The 20,096-nt window shown below is 51.6% G+C and overlaps 1 protein-coding gene across 6 annotated transcripts in view; it reads left to right on the top strand.

Annotated features, from left to right (window-relative positions):
* SNX8 (sorting nexin 8) overlaps positions 1-20,096 on the top strand; it is a 48,765-nt gene that overhangs the window by 8,596 nt on the left and 20,073 nt on the right. The window contains exon 1 of one of the 6 annotated variants that reach the window (XM_042971008.1): positions 284-392. The exons of 4 other annotated variants lie outside the window; for them this stretch is intronic. In XM_042971008.1, coding sequence (XP_042826942.1) covers positions 287-392 — 106 coding nt within the window. In that variant the 5' untranslated portion in view covers positions 284-286. Of the gene's footprint in view, positions 1-283; positions 393-769; positions 876-20,096 lie in introns of those variants that run through there. One more of the 6 variants, XM_042971011.1, reaches the window with a different exon arrangement.

Here is a 20,096-nt window from a genome sequence, read left to right as displayed (position 1 = left end):
CTGGCACCGAGCCTGCTGGGGGGAGCGGGAGCGCGGGCGGGAGCGCGGGCCAATCCTCCGGGTGGCCGCGTGGCCGGGGCGTGGCGGGGCGTGGCGAGTCCGGGCAAGGGGCGTGGCAGGTCCGGGTGGGCGTGGCGAGGCCGGACAAGGGGCGTGGCAGGCCCGGAGCGGGCGCCGCGAGGCCAGGCAAGGGGCGGGGCGGGGCCGGGCGTGGGCGGGGCGTGCCGGGGTGGGCGCGGCCAGGCGGGCGGGCGGGCGCGGAGGAAGTCACGTGGCGCGCGCTCACATGACTGGCGGCGTGATGGACCGGCTGCCGGGGGAGGCAGGCGCGGCGCCAGTCGCGGCGGCAGCTGAGGCGGAGGCTGAGGAGGAGGCGGACCCGCCGGCGGCAGGTACGGCTCGCGGTCCCCCGGGCTCCGGCGCGCGGTCCCGGGCCCGCGTCCCCCGTGACCCCGCGACCCTCGGCTCCCTGGGTGTCCGCGGCGCCCCGCGTGCCCCTGCCACGCCGAGGAGCGCGCTGTGGCGCCGCGGGCCGGGGGACCCGAGCACCTGCTCAGGTTTGTCCCGGCCGCGCTCTTCTGCTCGCGCCTCCCGGTGCAGGGCCCCCTCGGGGACGGACGTCCCCCGCCCCCCGCGGTGCCGCCCCGCCCGGCCGCGTGGGGCGCAGCCCAGGACTTTGCGGGGCTCCGACGAGAAATTGGGAGTTCTCCCCAGCAATCCGGACAGACTTCGCCGGGAGTGCCTCCGAGCTAGTGGATGAGCGTGAACACGGAAAGGCGTGCGCCAGGCTTGGCTTTTCTAGCATGCTCCCTGTTGAAAAGTTCCTTCCTCTAGTCCTAGTCCTCTAACTGCAGAACCCACGTAGGGGGATGTTGGTAGGAGTTACTACCTCTTCTTGGTGCGGGCCGGGGGGGGGGGGGGCGGGCACGAGGTTGAGGGACTCCTCCTGGCGGTCTGGCGAGGTGTCTCCAGGGGGCTGTGCTCACCCTAAGTTCTGGGGGGCTACGAGAGGGCTCATTCATTAGGGAGAAACAGGAAGGGGGCGTCAGGGAAGCTGCTGGGGCGTGGGCGTTGGACTCGACTGACTAATTGATAGGAAAGATCCTGGGTGAGTCTACGTCTGCACTGAAGTCCCCCACCCCCAAAGTTGGTCTTTAGATTTTTCATTTCATTTGGAGCTGGGTAAGAGGACGCATGTGATGGCTCTTGCTGTTGGTTAGAACATTGTGTCCTCGAGGTCTCGCGTTGGCGCCCAGCGTGGCAGTCCCTGTCACCTATACCGGGGCCGTCGCCTGGCCCCTTTGGCTGGGTCACATTTGGAAATGGGAGGCTGTTTCCCCTCGGATTATAAAGCAGTTCATAGTTGCTGGATGTGGTGGTGGTGGTGGCTCAGGGGTCTCTCTGCAGGTACAGGTAACTGCAGGCGGTGTTTGAGGAGGACTCCACTTATGGCTGGCTGCCAGGTACGGATGGCACCAGCTCTCCAAGACTGCCTTTCCTGCAACTTGGTCTGGAATTTCCATGGTAGCTGGCCTCCTTTGGGGTCGTGGCGATTTTATTAGGCCCGCTCATGGTATCCACAGCGTAGCCAGTATCTCTGTGTTTGCAGAGGGCTTTCTATAGCCGGCTGAGTCTCAAATTCAGGGTTCACGGATTGCTGGGATGTAACCTGTCATTTCATCCCATTTAAAATCTTTTGACCATCCCGTGAGGCAGGTGACGTGGTAGAACAAACCTTTTTTTTACACTGGGATAAAGAAAACCCAGAGGCAAGTGACTTGCTTGAAGTGGGCAGTGTTAAGGAGGCACGGTCAAGGTGGGAATGGTGGTTGGGTGGGCTGGAGCCAGAAAACCTAAGCCTTTGAGACTGAATCTTGTCCGTCGACCATAAATGTGAATCTCACATTGATTTTGATTTGTTGAAGGGTTTGTGTTTATGGATACAGAATGAATTTTCTCTGGTGTCCCGTCTACACAGGCAGAGCCCACGCATAATCGTGGGGACTGTGAGGTCTAGGACTTTGTGGTGCTTTTGAGATTGTGAGCAGAAATTGTGTTCACTTTTTCAGCATTAAGAGTCTTATATTGTGGTTCTTTGACGTTTAAGCTGTGAACGGTAACTCTCTAAACATTTAACTTTCAATTAAGCAGTATATGGATAAACACATTTTCTTTAAAAAAAAATGTAGAACATTATTAACTAGGTGGAAATCTCACCTCGATTGTCATCACCCTCTCTTTACCAGAGGTGACAGTTGTTATCAGTTCGGGATGGATTCTCTCCGTTCTATTTTTATATTTTATACATTCACATTCCCAGGAAACATCCCGCCTTGTGCCTATGCGCCCGTGTTTCCCCAGGAGCGTGTATTAGTTTTCTGCCGCTGCTCTAACAATTTACCGCAAACATGGTGGCTTCAACAGCACAGATGTATCATCTCCCAGATCTGGAGGTCAGCAGTCCAAAATCGGTTTCCCTGGGCTAAAACCAGGTGTGGGCAGGGCTGCGTGCCTTCTGGAGGCCCTGGGGAAAATCCATTCTCTGGCCTTTCTAGCTTGCAGACGCCTCCCACATTCCTTGGCCGATGGTCCCCTTTCTCCAGCAGCCATGAGCACGTCTTTCACACGCTGTCATTTCTCTGGTTCTCCTTTTTTTGTTTCCTTCTTTCCCTTTGAAGGACCCCTGGACTACATTGGGCCCACCTGGGTAGTCCACAGCCCGTGCCCTATTTTAAGGTCAGCGGCTTGGCGACCTGAATTCCATCTGCTACCTTAGTTTCCCTTCTCTGTGGAAACAACAGATTCAGCTTCCAGGGGTTAGGTCGTGGACGCCTTCGGGTGGGAGGGGCGTTATCCTGCCTTCCGTGAGTAGATGCTGTAGGAGTGGAATTGCCAGGTCACAGGGTTTGCACCTCTTTTGTTTTAACGGGTAGTGACGCATTGTCCTCTGTGGTGCCTATCACCCGTTTAGTCAGCATCGTGCTTTATTAAGAACATCGTTTCCTCAGGGGCGCCTGGGTGGCTCAGTTAAGCGTCCAACTTCGGCTCAGGTCACGATCTCAGGGTTTGTGGGATCGAGCCCTGTGTCGGGCTCTGTGCTGACAGCTTGGGGCCTGGAGCCTGCTTGGGATTCTGTGTCTCCCCCTCTCTCTGCCCCTCCCCCACTCTGTGTGCGTGTGTCTCTCTCTCTCTCTCTCTCTCTCAAAAATAAACATTAAAAAAAATAAAAACCACACCCTTTCCTCATAACCTCATCAACACTAAATACCATTTTTTAAACTCTTCAGATTTACAAAAATTAAGAATGTGTCTCATATCTGTTTGGACTTCCATTTTCTCCAGTGTTAGTGGAGTTTAGTTTCTTGTCATGTTTTCATCTTGTGTGGCCTCTCTGAACTCACTGTTCATATCTTTTGCCCATTTTGTTAGGAGTGTATCTTTTTTCATGTTGAATTGTAGAATTTCTTTTTTCATTTTAAACATAGGCCGTTTGTGGCTTGTACAGTAAAATTATAACTAGCAAAATGTCTGATTGGAACATTCTACTCTCTGTGCGGGATGAGCGTTTATTTCAGGGCCTCTTTTGAGGCTATAAAGCTCAGCAACTGTGACGTAGAATAAGAATGGCAACGGATGAATGTGATAGATGCTTGATTGTGCAATTTGATTTTTTGAGGTTGCATCATACCCTGATAAAAATATACACGCATGACCACTGTGTATCGTAGGCCCACTTTCCTGCAGTCCGATGGACCTAAACTTGGTCTTTAGCCCAAGGGAGAATCGGCTTCAGTTCTGTTAGAGTGGCTCAGTGGATGGCATTCCAGACATTCCATTTGGTTAGGAAGCTCCCAGCCACTTGTCTCCTGGTTTTCTCTGGGGTCATGCCTGAGCTCTGCTCATCATTGGAGCTCCTGTGCACCGGCCCCCACCTTCTCTGCATGCCTGGGCCCTTTCCTTGCTCTCTCTGCCCCAGCCACCACCTCTCGCCTGCTGCTTTCTGGGTGTACATTGGTCAGAATTCAGTGAGCTGTCACTTAAGATGTAGGCATGTGGGTTAAATTATATCTCAAAGTGCTGACTACATTCAGAAAAAAAAAAAAAACAAAAAACAACCCTTCCCGTCCACCCTGCTCCCCTTCATTACACGCATTTTGATTGTAAACTCCCGCCAGGCAGAAACTATTATTTTTCTTTACATACCAGTATGTAGAATAAGATCTGCTATGTAGAAAAGGCTTAGATGTTTAAATAGAATTACGTTTTCATCGTACGTTTTTTAAGGATAGTGTCACATTTTAACTTGGTAACAGTGGTAGCTGTGGAAATATGATTTAAGTTTGCTTCCTTGGTCTTTCAACTCTCTGTCATACAGACGTACCCAATTTGCAAGGTAAAATGTGTCAATTTGAAGAAAGAGGAACTAACTGAATCACTATTATGTAGAACGGATTTTGCCAGAATTTGTGGTTAGCAAGAAAGTGATGTGTTCCGGGTGGGGGAATTCTGTTTTGGTATTATTTTTTCCTTCCTAAGAAAAAGACATCACAAACAGAGATGTTTTGCCCACGCTGCTTGCTGGGGGGAGCCTGGAGCGGTGAGTGTCGGGACAGGGGCTCCGCGAGGCCTGTCTGGGAACAGGTATGGACTGGCCAGACTTGTGACTAGGTACTGTCTCTGCGAAGTCCATTTTCATGACCTCCCGAGGATCTTTCAGAAACGATCCGTGCTGGTAAAGTTTGTTTGCCAGAAGTCTTACGAACGAGTTGTAATCAACCCAGTGAAATGGCATCGTTGTGTGAGAATTTGCGCTTCGAGGAGGAGGATGTTGTACAGGAATGTAACTGCGAGTTACATTTAACGTTTTATAAACGGAGAAATCAGCCACAGTTCCACCATTTCAGTGCAACCACTGCATTTTAGCACACGCTTGACTTTGGAACGACACAAGTGTGAACTACGTGCATCCACTTGTACGCGGGGTTTTTTTTTGATCAGTGTGGTGCGGTACGGTAAGCATATTTTGTGTTATGATTTTCCTAACATTTTTTTTTCTCTCGCCGATTTTATTGGAAGGTTATGGTATAGAACACACACACAAAATGTGTATTAATTGATCTTTTATTACTTACTGGTAGGGCTTCCAGTCAACATCTGGCTGTTAGCGGTTAAGTTCTTGGGGAGTCAAAAGTTCTACATTGATTTTCCACTTTGCAGGGGGTAGGGTTGGCGCCCCTAACCCCCATGTTGCTTGAGGGTCAGCTGTTACTTCCTTTTTCCCGCACATATGCTTTTTACGTCTTCCTAGTGCATTTACGCTTTGCGGCCTAGCCTCTCCACTCAACATTTTTCTACACTGTTGAAAATAGTCCTCATAATTCTGTACTTAATGCCGGCATGGTACCGCGTCAAGCTCTCGATTCGTGCTTCTGCAGTGCTAACGTCATACGATTTGTGTTAAAGATCCTCTTGCCACGTGTTTTTCAGAAAACGATTCTTTAAATCGAACCAATGTTAACCTTGCCCTCCTGCTTGCACTTGGTCTCTCCCGCTCTGCCCGTTCCCACCTCAGAGGTGATCTCTGTTATCAGACTTTCCTGTTGGATTAGGGTTTCAGTAACCTCGGTTATTGGGCTTTGAGAACGGGGGGCATGCCCTTGGGTGACCTGTTCAGGGATCTTTGCAGATGTGAGACCTGAGTCCCTCCACCCTCCCCTGAGGATGTCCAGAGAGGCCTGAGAAAACGTACACTGGTGACTCCAGTTTCAGTCAAGTTAAAAAACATGCAGAATTAGGTTCTTGTGTGGGGATGCTGCCGCAGGTTACAAAACTATCAATGAGAGGCAAGGAAGATATCGTGAAAAGTAGGTGGTGGTCGCCTCTGTTAGGAGAAAAGGGGTTTGACCTAAAATGCTTACTGGACAAGGTGGGCTTCTTAATTTTCGACCTGGATGTGTGTTTGAGATATAATTTTGTTAAACTGTCCATAGACATTACAGCCCTTTCTCTGTGCATGTTATCTGTTTCACTGTAGAAAATGTGGAGGGAAAACCCAAGATGCCAAGATGTCAAGGGCACCTGCTAACCATCTGCAGTTTGCCAGGCAGAGGTGGGCGCAAGGGGTCTTGTTTTAAAACAGTTTTGTAGGCATTCTGACCTCCCTTGTTTTCTACTCTCTTGTTAACGTTGGAAGTAGATTTATGGTGAAATACGTGTTTCATCGTATCCTTGCCCACTCCTAATGGACAACCTTGCAGTGATCGGCAGGACGGTCTCCTGGCTGCCGCTGTTTCTGGTGTCTGTGTCTGAATACAGTTGGCGCTGGTGAGCCCAGCTGTTTCGGTGGCCCCGGGGGCCAGCAGGACCCAGACCTGACGGCCACTGGCAGGTGTTGTGGCAGGAGGGATGTCTGGGGACCTCACCTGCTGTTAACAGTATCTCCATGATGGAGACGGCAAAGGCCATCTTCTGTAAAGAGGGTCAGGTGATAGTCGTGACTTTGCACTGTTAATTGCCTTTGGGACCGTAATTGCACCTCCCAGCTCCTGAGAAATGCCACTCACTGCTGGGTTCTTGCATTTTCAGCTCTTCAGAGTGTGGGGAAAGTGTGTGTGTGCAGTTCTGTATCTCAGGGTGTCTCGTGTACCACCGTTCTTCTTAGGGTGGACAGTGAAGTCGGGAGGCTCCTCGGAGTACCTGTAGAAGGTCAGTTGTTTTCTTTTTTTATTTTAATGTTTATTTTTGAGAGACAGTGTGTGTATGTGTGAGAGAGCGAGCTTGCGCACAAGTGGGGGAGGGGCAGAGAGAGGGGAGACACAGCGTCTGAGGCCGGCTCAGGCTCCCGAGCCGTCAGCATAGAGCCCGACGTGGGGCTCGAACTCATGAACCGTGAGATCATGACCTGAGCTGAAGTCGGATGCTCAACTGGCTGAGCCACCCAGGCGCCCCGCCTGCAGAAGTTGAGAGGTGAGCTGGCTTGTGTGGCAGTGGGCGTGTTTCCTGAGATGGACTGTGTTATGAGTGGAAAGTGTCCCATCTTTTGCCTCCTCCTGGCAGACCTCCACATAGGGCATTCTTGGCGACCAGAGGATGCGTTGCATTGATGACAAAGCCTGGCAGAGCGCTTCCTGTAGGAGGTGCCTTCCTCCTCACGGACATCCTGCAAAGTCAGTAGTCTATGAACCCCACTTTACAGATGGGGAAACTGAGGCGGCAGCAGTCCCATCGCTCACCCATGAGCGGAGAGTGGGATTCACAGCCCGGCAAGCGTGGGGCTCCCGTTCGGAAGCGGCAGACGTAACCTCTTGGCTACCGTCTACGCAGGCCGCCTTCCATGCGCTTCCCTTAAGTTCGCTTTGCCAGCCGTTCCCAGACCTCGAACTTTCCCTCTTCTGAAGGTTTCACATACGGCGAGATGTTTCCGGGTGGCTGTCCTGAAAATCGCCACCGCAGACCACTGTGAGATGTCAGCCTCTCTCTTTTCAGAAAGGGGGTGCACTTGACACGGCGCGATGGGCCGAACAGAGAGCCTGGCAGTCCGGAAAGTGTGTGCGCTACAGTCGTTGGAGGCAGAACGGTCTCACTTGCGTGGTTTGCGCGCGGGTCTCAGCTCTGCCCCGCGTCTGCCAGAGCCATCCGGTTCAGTCTGGGGAGCCGCGGGTCGACTGGAGCATAGGTTTCCTGGAGAGAGAATGTGACAGCACCCGGAAACACATTTTGCCAAGCACAGGCCGAGTTCCCTCGTCTAATGAAGGCGTTGGGATTATCCTGGCTGACCCATTCGCAGTCTTTGGGTTGCAGACACCAGAGGACGGTCCAGCCTTCTCTGCGTGGGAGATGAGACCTCCAGATTCGGCGCAACTTGGCTGTGGAGGCAAGACTGACTACGTGTTTCTCTTACTGTGACATTTTTCACGGTCCCTAATTTGTCCATGCCAATTTCCGGGGCGTTCCTGTCCCTGGCTGATTAATGGCATTCCGGGTCCTCTACCCTGCAGGCCGCTGGGTGGCCTTGTCTTATTTTTTGTGATTCCTTCCGTAGACCGATGGGGGTTTGTTCAAATGGATTTAATTGTATCTCACTTGGTTTCCGATGCCAGTGACTGCTTGGAATTTTATTAGTGGGGCCTAATTTGGCTGTGAATGCAGGCTCTCTATGTAGCCTTGACTGAGATCGAGCACACTCGGTCCTGCTATAGATATTTTGGAATATTTTCACTTTCACGGCAACAGATTCTAGAAAACCTGAGTCACTTTCACACTGAACCAGTCAGACCCAGGGTGAGGGTTTAAACAAAGAACGATCTCCCAACAGGTTGAATTTGGTTGCAGAGAGAGATCATGATTCTTTTTGGAATTGGACTCCTTTTTTGTAAGTTATTCCAAGATTCCCCAAATTACTATTAGCTAAAATAGTACCGCTTTTGAACTCTGGAAAAAAATCACCGGGCCTCCCCACAGATAAACATTCTGAAAGTGAGAGACGGAAGAGGTTTTTTGAGGAATACACCCAACTTGACCGGGGCCCTTTCAGGAGCATGTTTGGAAAGATTCGTGGAGAAGCAGAGATCTGGTGGCCCCCGTGCTGGTTCCTCTCGCTCCAGTTTGACACAGGAAATCATCTGATAGGTGACTGTTTTTGGCCCTCAGCTTCAGTTTTGTGATGTCTTCAGGAGACAGACCCATGATTTTTTCCCCCCCTCTGTGGTTTGCCCTCTTGCATTGCCCTCGGAAAGGAGTAGCCACTCATAGGTTGCAAACATCTCGTTTGTGTGCAAGTGGTTCACTCGTGTCTTTGAGCTCCCAGGGACAACCCGCGATCTGTTCGGGTCTTGACCAGAGCAAGATGCCGTCGTTGTGGCGTGCGACCCGTGCTTGAGGCAGTGAGAACGCCGGGCTTCCGGTTCATTTGATCTGTGATCTGGAAGTTTGTGTCTGGCGTCTGGCCTGCCGGTCCTTTGGAGAAGAAAAGCTTGGGCACCAGGCACTGTGGTGGATGCTTTGACATATTTCCTTTAACACAAACTTCTTGCAGCTGAACAGTGTTGAAGATGGTACCGTTCCCATCTTAGAGATGAGAAAACTGAGTGCAGCGGGGTGAGCTGTCTGTTCGCGGTCACAGAGGAGTCAGGGATTTGCGTGGACACCATCTGACCTCTGGCCCCAGGCATGGGGTGTGCCTGTCCTGGCTCCTCTCCCCATGAGTCAGGGAGGGAATACAGGATTGGGTGTCGTCACATAACCTGTACAGGTTCAGGCCCCACCGCTTAGCTGCTTGCCAGCACCGTGACCTTGGGCAGGCTGTGCTGCTAGATCCTTGCTTTCACGTTTGGTAAGTGGGACCATGGTGCCTACTTGAAGGGTTGTCTAGGACTAAAGAGAGATGATGTAGAGGTTCCACGAGTCCCCCACGCAAAGAGGTTTCGTTGGGAAGGGGCCTTGCCGGAATGGTGGTCGGCAACGCACACAGCTGTCCAGATGGCCAGGTCCATCCCTGCCTTTGAATTCATGGGTAGAGTGAGGGGTGGGAGACACCCTTCCTAAGGGCAGCTTCGGTTGTTCTCAGCATTCAGTGGCTGCTTCCAGTTCTGACGTGCAGCTTCGTAGCCACAGGGATGACCCGGACCCCAGGGGCCGCTGGAAGTTTCCGTGGCAACGACACCAGCTAGGCTTTTTTGCTTGTGCCAGGAACAGCCAGAGGGTTTCTCACGTAGATGATCTTCCCCCTTCTCGGTAGAAGTCTTCGCTCAAGATCGCAGGCCGGCTGTGCCCCGGGCCCATTGCTGGCACGGGAAAGTCGTTTGCACAAGAACTGGGGAGAAGACAGGGAATTCGTAAAACATTTTTAACAGCCTTATTGAGCTCTAATCCACACACCACATAATTCTCCCATTTGAAGGACACAATTAACAGAATTGTGCAGCCATCGACGTAACTTTAGAGCGTTCTCCTCTCCCCTGGAAGAAAGCCTACACCCACTGGTGGTCAGGTTCACGCTTCAGTCCCCTTTCCTCCTGGCCTGGGCAACTATTACTGTCTGTAGATGTGCCTCTTCTGGAATTTCATACAGATCGAACCGCGTATTCTGCGTCCTTCTGCGTCTGGCTGCTTTCGTTTTGCATCGCGTCGAGGATTATCCGTGCTGTAGCACATACACTGTCGCTTTTAACGGCCGAGTAGTATTCCGTTGTATTAAGACTCTGTATTTTACTTACCCCTTCATCACTTGGTGGACATTGGGCTGTTTCCACGTTTTGGCCATTATGAACAATGCCGCTGTGAGTTCACGCACAAGATTTTGTGTGGACGTGCTTGTCATTTCTCTTGGGTGATATACCTGGCAGTGGAATTTAACCTTCTGAGGAGTTGCTGGACTGTTTTCCTGTAAGTACAAGGGCTCCAGTTTCTCTGTGTCCTCACCAACACTTGTTATTGCCTGTATTTTTTTTAATTTTTAAAAAAGTTTTATTTATTTTGAGAGAGAGCGCATGAATGGCAATGGGGCAGAGAGAGAGGGAGAGAGAGAATCCCAAGCAGTCTCTGCACTGCCCGCATAGAGCCTGACGCAGGGCTCGAACTCATGAACCGTGAGATCACCACCTGAGCCGAAACCAAGAGTCAGACGCTTAACCGACTGAGCCGCCCAGGCCCTGTGCTTGTCTTTTCGACTGTAGCCTTCCATGTGGGTATGAAATGGAATCTCATTGTGGCTGTGCATCTTTTCATGTGCTCATTGGCTTTTCGTATATCTTTTGGTGAGAAATGTTTATTCAAATCTTTTGCCCACTTTTATTAAAAAAAATTTTTTTTTTAATGTTTATTTTTGAGAGAGAGAGAGAGCATGAGCAGGGCAGGGGTAGACAGAGAGGGAGACACAGAATCTGAAGCAGACTCCAGGCTCTGAGCTGTCAGCACAGAGCCCGACGCGGGGCTCGAACTCACAGACCGCGAGATCATGACCTGAGCCGAAGTAGGACGCTCAACCGACTGAGCCACCCAGGCGCCCCTTAATTTTATTATTTTAAAAAATTTTAACGTTTATTTATATTTGGGAGAGCGAGCATGCAGGCTTGAGAGGGGGAGGGGCAGAGAGAGGGAGACACAGAATCGGAAGCAGGCTCCAGGCTCCGAGCTGTCAGCACAGAGCCTGACGCGGGGCTTGAACTCACAAACTGCAAGATCATGACCTGAGCTGAAGTCGGATGCTTACCGACTGAGCCACCCAGGTGCCCCACTTTGCCTGTTTTTAAAATTAGGTAATTTGTCTTTTTTTTTTTTAATTTGTATTTTCAGCATTTCTTTGTATATTTTGGACACAAGCCCCTAATCAGATCCATGATTCATCCGTTATTTTCTGCCATTCTGTGGGCTGTCTTGTCGATGTCTCGATGACGTCTTGCAGCACGACGGTCTTTAATTTTGATGAAGTCCCGTTGACCTATTCTGTTTTTCTGTTGTCTGTATTTTTGGTGTCATGACTCATGACTTTGTCTAACCCAGGGCCACAAAGATATGTTTTTGTATTTTCTGCCAAGTGTTTTGGAGTTTTAGCGCTTTTAACGTGGACCTTTAGTTACCGCGTGTGGTGTGAGGGAGGGCATCTGGCGCATTCTTTGGCCCTTGGAAACCAGTTGTGCATGTGCTGTGTGCCATCCCCGTGCCGGGCAGCGTCGGGGAGCCAGAGCTCCCTGAACCGGGCTGGGGTGAATGTTCTGGTGTGTGAGAAGCCCACGGACGAGACACTGAGGCAGGTCAGCGAGGAGGCGGAACTTGGAGAGTAGCGAGGCTCGCTAGACTCGCGCTCGCACAGGGCTTAGCAAACACTTCACTGTTGCAGTAGTGTTTGAACTGAGATTTGGAGAGGATTCAGCTCAGAAATTCTCAGTGAAGAAGTTCCAGAGGACTTGGAGGGACCTGGAGAGGTGGTTTATTTTTACTTTGTTTCAAGGTAAAAACACTCAAACTGTTGCAGGAAGAGGAAAGCCTTTCTTTGTTGTGCTGGTTGACGAGCCAGATGGCGCGTTATGGCTTTAGTCGGGGTTTTGCCTTACGTTCTTTTGGGGAAAAGTAGATATAGCTGTGAATTGGCCGAGGGGCTGTGGTGGAGGTGGGGAGCTGCCCCTGTTCAGGGCTCACCCGGGGCGGCGGCATCGTTGAGAGCCTCCTCTGTGTTACCAGCTTTTGCCTCTCGCTGTGGCTCACCGGGGCACGGTTCCTGTCACCGGCAAGACCTTACTGCGATCTGTTGGTGCGGAATGGGCAAGAGGTTGTCACCCCGCCTGGGAAAGCATAGCAGGCCTTGGTGACTCTCTGTGGCTTTCCTGTCTGTGTGACTTTGGCGCCTTCCATGCAGTCAGCAAATGGTTTTACTGAGCACCTACTATGTGCTGGGGGCTCTTCTCGACTGTTGGGATCCTAAGCGTGGACAGAATAAGGAAGCCTCTTGTCCCGGAATTGACGGTCTTACAGTGGGTGGTGGACACTCTTCGGACATAATGAGCCAGTGACCCATGTTAGCATGCGGTGAGAAAGTGGTGTTTGAGCCACAGTTCAAAGGAGATGAAGGAGTTGGTCTGCGGATAGTTGCGGAAAGGGCGTCCCTAGTACGAGGGCCCTGGAGCAGTGCCCAGGCTCTCACCGGCGGGTGCCTGCTGTGGCTGAAGAGAGGCGAGTGAAGGGGGCAGCAGGACATGCGTCTCCTGGCTGAGAAAGGAGAAAAGAACATTTTGGGGGCAGTGGTGGATTTGAGGAAACCGCATTACGATCCCTTCCCCTCGGCGATTGCCGTTCTAATCGCAGGCGGGAAGGTCAAATTTTAGTTTTCTCTTTTTTAATGCCACTATGGTACATCTGTATTTATTTTTTGGTACATCTTTTAGATTACCAAGATCACTGCAGTAACGCTCCAAAGAGGGTTTCTGAAGAAAGTCTTACTCAACATGTGTCTGTGTACAAAAGCCATCCATGGAAGTGTCTATTAGCAGGAAATAATGTGGCAATTCTCTAGGAATTGATGCTAAGGATAGAGTAAAAAAACCCACAGCAGCATGTTTTGTGAATAGGGCTGTTCTTCACGCTGTTGACAATAGCAGGAAACATCTCATGGGAGAAGGGCTACGTGACGTTTAGTTGCATACCTGAGATGTGATACAATCGTTACAGGTAATAGTACGTTTTTAGGAATATAGAACGGTTGTAAAGTAAATGGAAAAAATTCAAGATGAAGTTTTGACTTCGCGGCCACTGTGTTAGACACAGACCCTATCAAGTGGTGAGGGGGACACAGGGAAAACACTGGGTGGGGGGCACTGCGTGAGGCAGCTGGGCCTCCTGCTGATGGCAGTGTGACGTGGGTCAGTCGTTTTGGAAAACGGGAAATATTTGCTAAGCCGGACGTAAGAAATCCCAGGATCCAGGAACTTTAAGGAGCATACCCAACAGAAATGGGTATGTGTCCACCAAAGGACGTGTGCTAAGTGTTCATAGCAGCACCGTGTGTAATAGGAAAACCCTGGGAACTACCCAGGTGTCCAGCAGCACGATCAATAGGTCGATCGTGGCCCGATCACGCAGCGGGGTCTGTAGCAATGACAGCTGCGTGCGGTGACATGTATGGGCCTTGCACGTCGTGCTGAGTGGAAGGAGTCAGAAACGGGGGAACTTACGGATTGATTCCGTGTATATGGCATAACCACAGACAGAAATAATGTGTGGGTTAGAAGGTGGCTGGCACCCTTGGCGGGGGAGTGGCCGAAAGGGAGCGGGCGTGTGTCCCGTTTCTTTACGTGGGTGCTGCCCCGATAATAGCTATGCCGGTTCATTGACTTGAACAGATTTGATAGGTACACTCTTCTGTACTCGTGCTCTGTTCCAGTAAAACCAGAAAAAAATAATTGTGTCTGTTGTATACGACAAAATACAATACTTGCATGCACTTTACAGACACTTACGGACACGTGGAAAGCACAGAGACCTGCCTGGAATGGATATCCTTCAACTCTAGGACAGTGGTCACCTTCAAATAGGAAAGGGGGCCAGGGTGGGTGTGCATCTGTGACGTGTGTTTTGTATTTAAATTTTTTTTCAGAAAAAATATGACACAATGTTATGAAATCTCCATGGTAGATACACAGAATATAATATTTTCTGTACTTTTACGTCTGTTTGAAATGTTTCACGACAAAAACAAACTAAGTGCATTTAAATGTATGTAGGAACACAGATTGAAGGGAAAACCATGTTCATGGTGATTATGTTACGTGACTGGCTAAGGTTTTTGCGTTTACAGAAAATTTGAAAGAAACGTCACGTACACACATGGAAACACACTTTGTATTTCAGAAACTGCCTGTGTGTCTGTTGATCCCTGTGCACGCGGAGAGCACGTGCAAAGTGAACACGGATGTGTACAGATGGTAGGGGTGGGGGGCTTTCTGTATTTAAAAGCCTGGGCGGCTCAGTTGGTTGAGTGTCTGACTCTTGGTTTCGGCTCAGGTCGTGATCTCACGATTTGTGAGTTCAAGCCCCGTCTCGGGCTCTGTGCTGACGGCTCAGAGCCTGCTTTGGATTCTCTCTCTCTCTGTCTCTCTCTCTGCCCCTCTCTCCTGTGCTGGCTCTTTCCCTCCCTCGAAATAAATAAACGTTTCAAATAAGATAGCGTAATGGCACGTGAAATGTTCTTGAAAGAAAACTGCGTCTGAAGGGTAGCGAAACCGAGGCTGTGACAGCCTCTGTGTGTTCGGGCTCGAGTTAGGGCTCGTTCTTGAAGGACTGTGTGCTGCACACGCGGGTGTCCCTGGTGTTCCCTGGCCACCGGCCGCCGAGCTCTCTGTCGTGAGGCCATGGCCACCATGAGGACCCGGACACTGTCGCTTCTGTTTCCTGAGAACAGCCGAATTTCAGAAGAACACAGTAGCTTAGGGCAGTTTTTGAGGGTGAGCCTGAGGAGGAGTGTCGCTGCTGAAAATCGAGGACTCCTGCTGGGTCCGTTCCCTGTAACTTTGGAGGAAGAGCTGTCACCTGGAACGCTGCTGTCGCTGCTGTCTCTGATGAGTGAGCAGAACAAGGTGGCAGCACATACGAACCCCTGGTCTGTGTCCGGTCTGGGCCGTGGGTCTAGGCGAGGCCCTGAGGTCCTTCTTCCGCTCGTCCTACGACAGCGGTTCTCAAACTGGGGCCTCTGGACGCTTGTTGGAAACTTAGGTTCTCAGGCCCTACCCTAGACTCTGGGGGTTCAACCCAGCGATCCCAGTGTGTTTCTTTCTTTCTTTTTTAAATTTTTTTGTAAATGTTTATTTTTGCAGACAGCGAGAGAGAGAGCATGAGTGGGGGAGGGGCAGAGAGAGAGGGAGACACAGAATGGGAAGCAGGCTCCAGGCTCCGAGCTGTCAGCGCAGAACCTGATGTGGGGCTCGAACTCACAAACCGTGAGCTGAAGTCACGTGCTCAACCGAGTCACCCAGCCACCCCCGAGTGTGTTTCTTTAATTGTACAACATACGTGGCATAAAATGTTAACCATTTTCAGGTGTGCAGTTCTGTGGCATTAAGAACATTCACGTTATTGCGCAGCCATCCCCACTGTCCCTCTCCAGAACTTTCTCATCTTCCCAAATTGAACCCCATTCAGTACTGACCTCCCTCCCCCTCCCCCAGCTCCTGATACCATCACGTACTTTCTGTCCCCGTCAGTCTGATGACCCGGGGACCTCGTGGAAGTGGGTCCCAGTGTGTGTCCTCCTGTGTCCGTGAGTGTGACGACCCCAGGACCTTGTGGAAGTGGGTCCCAGTGCGCGTCCTCCCGTGTCCGTGAGTCTGACGACCCGGGACCTCGTGGGAGTGGGTCCCAGTGCGTGTCTTCCTGTGTCCATGAGTCTGACGACAACCCCGGGACCTCGTGGGAGTGGGTCCCAGTGCATGTCCTCCCGTGTCCGTGAGTCTGACGACGACCCTGGGACCTCATGGGAGTGGGTCCCAGTGCATGTCCTCCCGTGTCCGTGAGTCTGACGACGACCCCGGGACCTCATGGGAGTGGGTCCCAGTGCGTGTCCTCCCGTGTCCGTGAGTCTGATGACCCCAGGACCTCGTGGGAGTGGGTCCCAGTGCGTGTCCTCCCGTGTCCGTGAGTCTGACGACCCCGGGGCCTCGTGGGAGTGGGTCCCAGTGCGTGTCCTCCCGTGTCCGTGAGTCTGACGACCCCGGGGCCTCGTGGGAGTGGGATCCTACAGTGCCCATCCTTCCGTGTGTGGTTTGTGTCACTCAGCCTCCTGCCCTCCTTGTTCATGCACGTGGCGGCCGGTGCCAGGATTTCCTTGCTTGTTAAGGCTGAGTGATAGTCCATCGTGTGGCCGGACCACGCTGTGGTCGTCGGTCGGTGGACGCGTGGGTCGCTTCCACCTCTCGGCCGCCGGGAATCCTGCCGCCGCGAACGTGGGCGAGCGGGTGTCTCTTCGGGCCCTGCTTCCGGTTCTTCTGGGGATAGACCGGAAGCGGGATCGCTGGTCACGTGTGCTTCTGTTTCGTGAGGACCTGCCCCGCCTTTTTCCTCAGCAGGGCGCTGTCCGTCTCCGCCTGCCGTGTCCAGGGCGTCCGGTCCCTCTGCGTCCTTGCCCACACTTACTTCCTGACTTTGGATACTAGCCATTGTACCCCTCAGTGTCTGGTCAAGCCCAGCAGCGGACCCTGATGCATGTGCCGTCTCTCGCCGGTCCCCGTCCCACGTGCTGGTGAGCCAGCAGCCGAGGACGGCAGTAGGGACAGATCCGCGTGGTGGTAGAACGGTGAACTTGGAGGCCATCAGAACACACCTTCCCGCCCACCGTGCTGCTAAACTCGGACGGCAGGAAGCTTCCTCCCTGGCTGCCTTTGGAGGACACGTGACCTGCCCCGGTCGAGAAAGCCCTTTACCTCCCGGGGCTCTCTGCAAGCAGTGAGACCCCGGGGAGGGCCGAGCTGGGGCATAGTTGGGTATCTGCGGGTGCTTGGTGCTGTCCCTCCACGGCGGGGCGGCTGGCCGGGCTGGGTGCCGCCTCCTGTGTGTGTGCGGGGTCCCCTGGTCTGTGACTTCTGCGTTGGTCAGCATTTGCCGGGGCTTGCTTTCATGAAGTGAGGGTGTGCGTGACCGCATGCTCATCGGGCAACTCTTGTTGGTTTCCCGAAGCTTCGGCCTGTGGCGAGTGAGGAAGGGCCCCTGCTGCTGGGGGCTGTCCGGACACAGAGGGGTGGACCTCTCTGGGGGTGTGCCCGTGGCAGGACTGCTGCCCAGAGGCTCTGATGGAAATACGGGGGGAAGGACAGTGGGCTTTGTGTGACGTTTCATTGCTTTTCGTTTGTGGATAGCTGGCTTGGAGAATCCCAGAATTTCGGAGCCGGACACGTTGAATGCTGCTCACTGACCGTTTCCCTGTGTGCGCTGCAGAGCGGCAGAGGCCCACGCCGGGGGTCCCGCGGCGCGCCGGTGGCTGGCTTGGGAGTGACGCCACTCCCCATCAGTGCCTGTTCCTTCAACACCTGCCAGGCTGTCTTACAGTCACCTGGAGCCAGCACATCTCTGTCGGGTAGCGAGGTGTCCCCCGGGGTGGAGACTGGGCCTCATCCCTGCCACCCGTGGGGCCTCGCTCCGCGGGCCAGCCTGGATCACGGCCCCGAACACCTATTGCTACGGGCAGTTGGTTCTACCTTTTAGTCCACGGATGCACGAAAGTGGTTCGGAGTGGAGCACCATAATCCCGAAGGGAGGCAGGGGCTCACTCACTGATTTCTAGCAGGTAGTTACTTTGAGCTCTGGTGTCTCATTTCCCTCAAGGGCCGCTGGGGCAGTGTGGAATCAGCCCGAGGCGCTGAGCCTCCGGGTCTGAGAGCCGCTTCCTTCCAGCTTCTCTCGGACCGTGAGTGGCATTTCAAGGCAAGGCTTTGAACTGGGTTCTGGGTTGAGTCCAAACCCTGTGGTTGAGCAGTTGTGTCAGAAGGGTTGGAGCAGGGAGGGAGCACCGCTAGAGAGGCCTCTGAGGGTTTGTTGCCGACGAGGGCCTGGCCCTGGGCAGGCAGTCTTACCCCTGCGTTTTACTGGTGGTAAGCTCGGAGGGGGTCGCTTGCCGGGCACACACTGCTAGGAAATGAGGCACTGGGTGTCAGCACACACCCGTCTGAGGTCAAAACCCATCCTTTGTCCGGAGCCTTTCAGTATGGGGCCTCGCTGCCTCTCTCGGAAACTGTTACCTGTTGGGGCAGGGTGGGTGGGTGTGCACTTCGTTTTCCATCTGATAAGGGTATTAAGTCCTGTCAGTGAACTTGACATTTACTCCCACAGAAAACCAGACCCTTTCTCCCTGAATTTCTGCCCTTTCCACAGTGTGTGGTCTGTTGCATGACAGGTTAGCTGATCTGGAATGATCTGTTTTCCTTCTTAAACATTTCAAAAGACGTGTCCCAGTTTAGGAAACTGATACTTGGAATCATAGCTTTCTTGAGATTGAAACTTCTCCAGGACCACCTGAGTGGCTCGGTCGGTTAAGCGTCTGACTTCGGCTCAGGTCATGATCTCACGGCTCGTGGGTTCGAGCCCCACGTCGTGCTCTGTGCTGACAGCTCAGAGCCTGGATCCTGCTTCGGATTCTGTGTCTCCCTCCCTTTTTGCCCCTCCCCTGCTTGTGCTTGCTCGCTCTCTCAAAAATAAATAAACATTAAAATTTTTTTTTTTTTTTTTTTTTTGAAATTTCGACGAGAGGGGGCACCTGGGTGGCTTAGTTGGTTAAGTGTCCAGCTCTTGGTTTCGGGCTCCGGTCGTGATCTCACAGTTCGTGAGTTTGAGTCCTGCCATCGGGCTCTGTGCTGACAGCATGGAGCCTGTTTGGGATTCTGTCTCCCCCTCCACCCTCTCTCTCCCTCTCTCTCTGCCCTTCCTCTGGTCACTCTTTTTCATTCAGAAAAAGAATAAATATAAAAGAAAATATAAAAAAGAAAATAGCAGCTTGGACAACATGGTGACCCCGTTAACAAAAGTAACAATAAAATGTACCTTTTGGGTTCTGACTTTTAAATATATATATATATATATATATATATATACACACACACACACACACACACACACACACATATATGTATAAAAAAGAAAATAGCAGCTTGGACAACATGGTGACCCCGTTAACAAAAGTAACAATAAAATGTACCTTTTGGGTTCTGACTTTTAAATATATATATATATATATATATACACACACACACACACACACACACATATACGTATACATTTCTTTCAAAGAGTGCGAGCATGAGTGGGGGAGAAAGAGAGACAGAATGTCAAGCAACCTCCATATTCAGCTTGGAGCCTGATGCAGGGCTTGATCCCACAACCCTGGGATCATGACCTGAGCTGAAATCAAGAGTTGGACACTCAACTGACTGAGCCCCCCAGGCGCCCCTGGGTTCTGACTTTTAGATTTTCTTGTGGTCAGAGTTCAGGTTCTTCAGCAGCCTGTGATCCTTTGGTAATCATTACTGAGCTAATATGTCTTAGATTAGGTTACTTGACCCATCAGGAAGAGAACAAAATCAGTACATGCTTGGTGCTTCCCAAAATCAGTACAAGCTTGGTGCTTCCCAAATTTTCTTTCCCGCATTACTTTTATCTTTCCTCTGTTCTTCCGTTATTACCTTGTTTTACATCAAATAGGTATTTTCTAGTGTACGGTTTAAATTCCATTGTTTCGGTTACTATATTATTCCTGTTATTTTCTTAGTGATTGCCCTGGGAGTACACGTCAACATGTTAATGTGTAACAATCCTGCTTGGATTAGTACAAGTTTAATTTCAGTGGCGTGTAGAAATCTTGCTCCCTTACAGCTCCCTTCCTCTCCCCATTCTGTTATCAGCTGTGCAGATAGTTTGCATATAAACTGTATGCTCCTCAAAACAGATTTACGATGACTGCCTCATACGTTGTCTTTTAAGTCACCCAGAAAAACTTACGGATAAGTTTCTACTGCCTTTCATATTTACCAGTGCAGTTACCTTTACTGGCATTCTTTCTTTCCACACGTGGATTTGTCTCTCAGAAGAAACAACACGACTGGTAGTGCAGAAGTGAATTGGCTGCT

Source organism: Panthera tigris, chromosome E3, assembly GCF_018350195.1.
Source record: "Panthera tigris isolate Pti1 chromosome E3, P.tigris_Pti1_mat1.1, whole genome shotgun sequence".
In the NCBI taxonomy this organism is placed as follows: domain Eukaryota; kingdom Metazoa; phylum Chordata; class Mammalia; order Carnivora; family Felidae; genus Panthera; species Panthera tigris.
This window is presented reverse-complemented; position numbering and strand designations above follow the sequence as displayed.